Genomic DNA, 8,348 nt, shown 5'->3' with positions numbered 1-8,348 from the left:
AAGATGTGGCAGTTTATGGACCAGTCAGACATCGAGACCATGAGAAGCCTAAAGGACGCCATGGCTCAGCACGAATCTTCTTCTGAGTACAAGAAGGTTGTGACAAGAGCTCTCAATATCCCAGGATGCAAGGTGGGTTGCTGTTTATTTAAGTTTGGGACGTTTGGTAATGCAATGGTCTAATTGCACTATAATACTTCATACTATTTCTTACTTATCTGACCACTGGAATTAAACAAATTACAGTACAGTAAATAATGGGATGTGTTTTTCTCTGTCCTGTCCCTGCACCATAGGTGGTGCCATTCTGTGGGGTTTTTCTGAAGGAGCTGAGTGACGCCTTGGATGGGACAGCAAGCATCATCAGCCTCAAACCACCTCTAGATAATACAGAGGACTCAATAGAGGTACAGTAAACACTCATAAGCATTCACAAACCAACACACATGTCATAGAACTGACTCCAGTAGTAAGAATCAGACATCATGTTAGTATAATTCATCCTGCTTTGTTTTGTCTGTCGTTCTGTCTTTAGTTTGCGTCTGACTACAGCGGCCAGCACAACTTCATGTCGCGGTCTGGTCCAGATGGACTACACGTCCCAGAGAAAGAAGCCACTGTCAGCAACATCCTCCAGATTATCAGGTACACTACATCCTTGAGAATGTTTTTTTCAAAAAGTAAAGACTATGAAGTGACAATGTGTTGTACAGCTGTGTGTACAACTTTCTTTTACTCACCATTTTTGCTTTGATCTCAAATAAATTCTGCTCTGACTTTTGTCTTTCTGCTCCTCAGATCTTGTAATCGTAGTTTGGAGGCAGAGGATCCTGATGAGGCGTCCACTAGTCCCTCTTCTACTGGTCCATCCCCTGTGTCCAGAAACAACTCTTTCAGGGACCGCTGCCGCAATCAGTCAGTACCCCTTTTTTCAACTCTTGAACCCATCCAGCTGAAGGATGATCTGTGGGGGGATGTTGTGACCAAGCTTATGAGACATACACTACAGTATCAAATGGCACTTAGCATTTGACACAGTCCATCAAGACACGGGGACATTGTGTATCAGTTAATTGCATAGAGCAGTTGCTTTCACTCTTTGTTTACTGGTGTTGAACTGTTTTTTTTTTTTTTTTACTGGCGTCTTGTTTTAATGTTTTTTTTTATCTCAAATCATTTTCTGTGATCTCTTATGGTTTGTTTGTATGGTTTAATTTTTAGCAATGATAAACCTCGTCTCCATTTGTATATCAGTATAATGTACACCGTATTACTTTATGTTAAGGCACCCTATTTTTAAATTTTTTGGCGATCCACTCCTTTAAGGCAGACTGGAGAGATTCTATTGTTTCGCAGTGTAACCCTCCCTGCCAAAGTTCTGTTTCCAAAATTGTGTTCTTATTTTCCTGTTCGTTCACAATGACTCATAGACAAAGTAAAAAAAAAAAAAAAGGTCTGTCATATACAGATTTATATCAGAACTATGAATAATGCTGAGCTGTGAACGATTGGCATGGCTGGATTCTTACTTCAGAATGAAAACACTAATTTCCGTGCCTTTGTGAGGCTTTTTGTGGACATGCAACCACAGCAGTCTCTCTTGGAATAATAAGACAATTGCTACGTAACAATTTAAAAAGACTAAAAGTTAAATATTTTAGTGGTTGTATGCTGATTGACGAACATTTCACGGGATTAATTAAACAACATAATACAAATACAGTGCTTTTCTTAGATTGGATTGTGTGGTCTGCACATTTATTCCACATTCTTTTACAAAAAACATCTTGTGTTTACGAAAGACAACTGTGCTTGTCTTTCATCAACACACGATAGTCTTTTTGGAAGAAACACATTTTCAGATTGTTATTGAGATGAGGTGATGGTCACATAAACCCCTGTGTCACAGAGATAAAAGATAACCGGTTAGTTTCCTGTCAGGACAGGAAGGAACAGAGCTCTGGTACTCTTTAGCACGCTAGTGGCAGGTAGCTCAAAGCACAAGATGGAAGTTGGACACTAACATACAATTTTATGTGAAACTTATTTCATTTCAAACTTATCCTGTGGTGTTTGTATTAAGGAAACCTGGTTTATCTTCTCAGTTTTTTTTGACAGTTTTCTCTGACTGAGTTATTATTTCACATCATTTCCTGTGTTCCTTATCTTTTCCACTGGCGTCCCCTTTTTGCTATTTTTCTTCTAACTTCTGTGTAGAAATCTCTCTGTCCGCTCTTTATCCGTCTCACACTTCCTCTGCTCCTTCTTTGTCCCCTTTCTCCCATTCTAGTTCCCATTCGTTTAGGACACCGCCAGAATCAAACCATGTCTTGTAAGTGGTTAGAAGAGTGTCAGTAGTTTGAGTATGCTGCCTAACGTCAATGTGGTTTAAGTTGCAGTCAAGGAATGTGCAATGACAAATGTATGATGCCTTTTTTGCTTGTTCAACTGATGCATTACAGTACAGAGTATATTCCGTGTCTTACTGTAGCTGCAGGTCATTTCTTACTTTTGACCAGACCTCAATGCATTTCTTTTTAAATAACTGCTTTACCTCATTTGCTGCAGTACTTGAAATTAAATGTAAAAACAGTTTTACAAATTCCTGTGGAAATCATTAAAGTTTGAAATTCACATTAAAAAAAATGTTTTTCAAACTTTTTTCCCGATCCCACACTGAATCTCTGCTCTTGAAATCCAACTTCTACCCATCTTCAGATTCACGGTGGGGGACTTGTCGGATGTAGAGGGCGACTTGTCGTCTGAGCCAGTGGTGAAAGAGGTTGAGTTTCAGGGGACGGAGGAGACGCACAGAGCTTTCAGCCATGGCACTGAGCTCATTCCCTGGTAAACAGCACACACACACACTTAGGCTCAAACACACGTAGATAGCTCAACAGACCATTCACACTTTTTGTGTTTTTTATTTTTATTTTCAAGGTACGTGTTGTCGTTACAACCAGACATTCACCAGTTTCTGCTGCAAGGGGCTACAGTCATCCACTACGACCAGGACAGCCACCTCACAGCTCGCTGTCTGCTGCGACTACAACCTGACAACACAACACTCACCTGGGGTAAACTGTCACAGAGAGTGTTCAGTATAATTTAAAAGACATGAGTATCTCTCCTCTGCTGGGAACCACTTGTCATTAAGTTTGCCATTGATTAATCGATTAATCAGTTATTTGTTCAGATAGGTCAAAAATATGAAAATGTAAACAAATCTGCTTATACAACTTTTCAGTTGAACTTACAACCTTGTTGTCTGGGGTTTGTATTGCCCGGGCTGTTGTTGTAAATATCATTTCCAGCAGTGAGACCATTTACCATTATGTTTTAAAGATAATTTAAATGTGTTTATCCATGCTAGGTAAGCGCCATGTCTTTTGTAACACATACAGTTTTAACTGGTTGTAAATGTTGCACAAGTGCTTAATTTCCTATGCCTTTACTACATTTCATACATATCGTAAATGTGTTGATTTATGGCAGGTAAGCCTCAGAGCGGAGGGGCTGCCTCTACAGAGCAGCCACTGGGATTAGGACAGACTGTATTGGCAGGACTAGCAGAGGGCCTGTTGGACCTCGGAGTGGTGAAGGTTTGAAAATTATATTAGTGTATTGTATATGTTTAAAAAAAAAAATGATGTCTTTAGCTTTTTCTTTAAGTTCACATTGATACCATTATTTCAGATATGATCATTTACTACTCAGAATTCTGAAATTAACATTGAAAACGATATTGAATTATCTTGTAGGATTGGTAATCTCTTTTTGCGTTTGAATAGCATTTGACAGTCACGAGTTAGATTGCACTCATAATACTGTGTTTACCTGAATGTACAGGCAGTGTTCCTGGGTCATCAGGGAGTGGACGTTCATGCTGTATGTTTGCAGAACAAGCTGAGCCAAATGACGGTGGAGGAAAATGGTCTCAGCCTCCTCTATGGTCTCAGTACCACCGACAACAGGTCAGTGCCTTGTTACCACCAGCGCCCTGCTTCGAAATCCACTTTTTGAACACTAATGTATTGTCACACTGGTATGCCGGTAAAACGCCTTGCTGTTTACTAAATATTTCAACTAATCTCCTAACTACTGCCACTAGACTCCTGCACTTTGTGGCCCCCAACCACACGGCACAGATGCTCCATAAAGGCCTGTCAGAGTTGGTGAATGCAACCAGAAAATTAAAGAAGTTTCCTGACCAAAGGTTGCAGTGGCTGAGAAAGCAGTATGTCAGTTTGTATCAGGTAAACTCTGAACTGGATGTTTCCTTGACAATACTTTTTTTGAAGATATGCTTGTTTCCCCCATCGATGTATGCTTGGATTTAAGGTAGACCATAGGTGGTATAGGATAAAGTGAAAGCAAAGTATTATTGGTGTTTTTTTCTCTTTTCCTTCATTGTGCTTTAAATCTGAAAGCCCAAACTTGTCCCTAAAATATTTTGAAAGAACCTCAAAATTCCAAAGAGCCTGAGGAACACTAGCCTGGGAAAACCCTGATGAACTTCTGGCAAATTTGAGATTTGCTCTGTAAGTCTGTCTGGCCAAGAGCCCATTCAAGCCCATTTCCAATTTTTCCAAATCGAGGCACCAATCACAACTGTTGAGGCGGGCTTTACACGATGACGATAGCGCAGCGACGGCAAGCAACTTTTTGTTTACATTCAACATGACGGCCACTGGAGCGCAGCAACCCGTTGATGCCGCTGTCGCTGCTACGTCACCCAGATCGTTGGTCTGATTGGTTGAAGGACTATCTAACTGCGCCCAGAGGCATTTGTGCGGCGTCCGTTGGTGACGCCCCTTTGGAAATGGACTGTGAATGAACCTTGCCCAGACCCACTCTCAGTTACAACTGAGAAGGGTCTGGTGTCAACCGGGCTAGAGGAACACTGCTCATCATGTGAAATAATGCCATTAGTCACTTTGAACAACTTCCATTTTCTATGGTCATAAAAATAGAAATCCTCTGTTTCTGTGTATGTCTATGTGTTAGGAGGATGGCAGGTACGAAGGCCCTACACTTGCTCATGCCATTGAGCTGTTTGGTGGGCGGAGGTGGAACATGGGTACAGGCGGAGTCGAGAAATCTGCTGCCCAGAAAAACAGTCCTCTGAGCATCAATGATAAGACCAAGAAGAAGAAGAAGGTCCTCGTCAGGGTCAGTAAATGTGCAAGTTGTTGTTGTGTCTTTGACACTACATTTAGCCGAGACTCTTATCAACAATGAGTGAGCAGGCAAAACTGTGTTGAAGGTGCAATCTGCTGACTGGGTTTCCACCATCATACCACTGTTTTGACATGTTAGGAGCTTTTACAGAACTCCCAGTTTTCTGCGGGTTTCTCTAATAATACAACTGTTCAGTACACTACACATACAGTATGGCAAGCCTCCAGCCCATTTCACAGTTCATTCTTGAGCTACAGTATCTTGTTACAGCTACAGACTCACAGATATAGTTTCTGATACTGAATAGTTCCTTGTTTTTTAACATTCGTGTGTTTACACACCCAATACAGGGAGACAGTGGGGATGCAACAGATGACGAGATGGTTTCCAGGAAAACAAGGAGCTGTAAGGAGGGACTGTATCGAAACGGGCCGGAGTCTGACAGCATCGACCAAGAAGATCCAGGTGACATTTTACGGAGCTAATTCAAACAAATAATCAAACATCTGTAGAAGGATATGCCTAGGAAATGTATTATATTTTAATAACCCACAAGACTACACAAACCTAATTTAAAGAAAAAAAAACAATCTTCACAGGACATTTCCTATGGCACTGTGTTGTCTGTATGATTTGTATTTACCCTCAGTCCTCTTTGACTCCATAGAGGACAGCTTCCCTGGACCATTTTCCCTCTCATCCAGTAAAAGTCCTGGATTGCTAGCCTCTTCCTCCTCCTCCACCTCCTCCTCCTCCTCCTCTTCCAGCATGGCGGGGTCGAACCATTCCCGCCCGCAATCCTCTCCGATCCTCTCAGGAACTGCCAAGTCACAGCCAGGGTATGTACCGTACTGTCTATGAGGATAGGAAGTGTGAAAGTCTGACTAAAACCTGAAACCTTCCTTTTTCAGTCAGGTTAAATATGTAGCCTTTTGTCTGTGGGTTGTAGGGCATGGAGCAGCAGGTCGTGGCACGGTCGAGGTAAAGGCTGTTTCAAAGGCTTCCAGAATCTCATGATTTCTGACAGCTCGATGAGCTTCATCGAGTTTGTCGAGCTCTTCAAGTCATTCAGGTAGATACCGAAAATATGTCTACTACAGTAGATTCTTTTGTTTTTTTACATTGTTGGTGCACTGTAGTATCAGTGGAGTAAGATATTGTCCCTAAAGCTGAGATTCACATACAAGTTTGGCAGACTTAATTGTAAGCTTTAAAAGTTTGTTAAATATGTTTCAGTTTGATCTGAAACTTTGATCAAATACATTTTTCTGGTTATACTGTATGTAATCATCCGACATTCAGTAATGGCCTAAAGCATTGATATACAGTATTTACATTGCACATCTTCTGTTTATTTCTGCCATCTCACTCCCTCCTCTTATATAATTATTGTGTTCTTATCAATAGCAGCTAAAGGCAGTATGGTAACACAAATTCAACAAATGCTTCTCGAGGTTATCGTGCCTATGTCTGTATAATATTTAGCTTCTATTATATTTTTCCCTGTCAAATGAAAGGAAACAATGTTTTGCTTTGATAAGCAGTGGATTATTCACATACCAGTCCTCCTACATTTCTTAGATTGTAGTTTATCCTCTCATCTGCTGCCCAGCAGTTTTTCCTTTAAAATTCCACACTTGCTCAACTAAAGTCATGCAGAGAAAATGGAAGTGCAGTACTTCAGCAGAACAGCTTCTCAAAAATCCTGCTTATTTTTTTAGCCATCTGACCATTGTCTGTCCAGTGGCTAATTGACAACCCTTTAAGCTCTTGCATCAGTTTGTTATCAAGGATGTTGAGACAAACTTATACTCATGACACCTGCCTTGGCAGGAAAACAAAATATTACAACAACAGAGGATATGTCAAATGAAAGTCTGAATTTATTAGTTATTGGGTGTATCTGTGGTGTGAAATTGGAATAAAATTCTAAAGTAAACTGCTTGTCAGTCTAAAGTGGCTGAAATGGGACTGTGCTGTTTCCTCCACAGTATCCGAAGCAGGAAGGACCTGAAGGAGTTGTTTGACACCTTTGCTGTCCCCTGCAGTCGTTCAAGTCCAGAGTCTGCTCCTCTCTACACCAACCTCAGCATAGACGATAAAGACACGGGGCTACAGCCAGACCTCGGTAAAAGAACAAACAGTTACATTCTTTTATTTATTGCCAGCTGTCAAAAAAAAGTAAACCATTAGATCTCCCTTACTTTTCGGCTAATCTCTTCCCTTTTTTCCAGACTTATTAACCCGCAACGGTTCTGATCTTGGCCTGTTTATCCGGACGAGGCAGCAGATGTCTGACAACCAGAGGCAGATCTCAGATGCCATTGCAGCAGCCAGCATCGTGACAAACGGGACAGGAGTGGAAAACGCATCACTAGGCGTTTTGGGATTGGCTATTCCTCAGCTCAACGACTTCCTAGTGAACTGTCAAAGAGAGCACCTGAGCTACGATGAGATTCTCAGCATTATACAGGTAGAGTCTGAAGCCTAAAGGGATGAAAAACATCTAAGAACCAATGTAAGGACAGCACTTTAAAAAAAAAAAATAAACTGGAAGGAAAAGGGACTGTTGATTAATAATGGTAATTCATTTTTTTATGCTTTTCTCTTGCAGAAATTTGAGCCCTCATCAAGCATGAGACAAATGGGTTGGATGTCATTTGAAGGCTTTGCAAGGTATAGTAAAAGCAAAATTTAAAATACATTGCATACGGTATTCGAGTTTATGTTTTAAATGTACAACATTTTGATAAACATATCAGTGATTGCTTGCTAATTGTAATCAGTGCAATAGCAATAGGACTGAACAATTTGGGGGGGAAATCTAATTGCGATTTTTCTGCCAGATATTGCGATTACAATCCGATTTGCGATTTAAAAAAAAAAAGGTTTAGCTAAAGTTTAATCACTGTGTAACAGATAAAACATATCATGGAGCATAATAACATGAGACACCATCAAAGCTGCTCTTTATTCTTATGCAAGGATGAAAACATACCAGAGATATGGATTGCCAGCAATAAGTATTTTTCTTTATAAGTTATAATAAACTTTTTCCTTTCCTTTTTTTCCTTCTACGGTTATGTTAAATAAAAAAATTATGAAAAATCCACTGGAAATAGCACATCTCTGTAAACAATCTGTGATATGTAATATTATTCCAGCAT

General features: G+C 40.4%; 1 protein-coding gene across 10 annotated transcripts in view; it reads left to right on the top strand.

Moving 5' to 3' along the window:
- The window catches only part of plce1 (phospholipase C, epsilon 1), an 86,546-nt gene that overhangs the window by 59,636 nt on the left and 18,562 nt on the right, over window positions 1–8,348 (top strand). For 6 of the 10 annotated variants that reach the window (XM_031315511.2, XM_035997358.1, XM_031315514.2 and 3 more), the window contains 17 exons: window positions 1–132; window positions 297–407; window positions 536–645; window positions 799–915; window positions 2,291–2,332; window positions 2,719–2,847; window positions 2,941–3,077; window positions 3,496–3,602; window positions 3,850–3,974; window positions 4,112–4,256; window positions 5,008–5,172; window positions 5,532–5,646; window positions 5,849–6,020; window positions 6,131–6,253; window positions 7,173–7,309; window positions 7,416–7,654; window positions 7,796–7,857. The exon at window positions 1–132 is cut by the window's left edge and continues 16 nt beyond it. In XM_031315511.2, coding sequence (XP_031171371.1) covers window positions 1–132; window positions 297–407; window positions 536–645; window positions 799–915; window positions 2,291–2,332; window positions 2,719–2,847; window positions 2,941–3,077; window positions 3,496–3,602; window positions 3,850–3,974; window positions 4,112–4,256; window positions 5,008–5,172; window positions 5,532–5,646; window positions 5,849–6,020; window positions 6,131–6,253; window positions 7,173–7,309; window positions 7,416–7,654; window positions 7,796–7,857 — 2,168 coding nt within the window. The remainder of the gene's footprint in view (window positions 133–296; window positions 408–535; window positions 646–798; window positions 916–2,290; window positions 2,333–2,718; window positions 2,848–2,940; window positions 3,078–3,495; window positions 3,603–3,849; window positions 3,975–4,111; window positions 4,257–5,007; window positions 5,173–5,531; window positions 5,647–5,848; window positions 6,021–6,130; window positions 6,254–7,172; window positions 7,310–7,415; window positions 7,655–7,795; window positions 7,858–8,348) is intronic. The other 4 variants (XM_031315513.2, XM_031315512.2, XM_031315516.2 and 1 more) reach the window with 1 other exon arrangement.

Source organism: Sander lucioperca, chromosome 22 (assembly GCF_008315115.2).
Source record: "Sander lucioperca isolate FBNREF2018 chromosome 22, SLUC_FBN_1.2, whole genome shotgun sequence".
NCBI lineage: Eukaryota > Metazoa > Chordata > Actinopteri > Perciformes > Percidae > Sander > Sander lucioperca.
The sequence above is the reverse complement of the archived record's forward strand: the minus strand, read 5'-3'. Positions and strand labels throughout refer to the sequence as shown.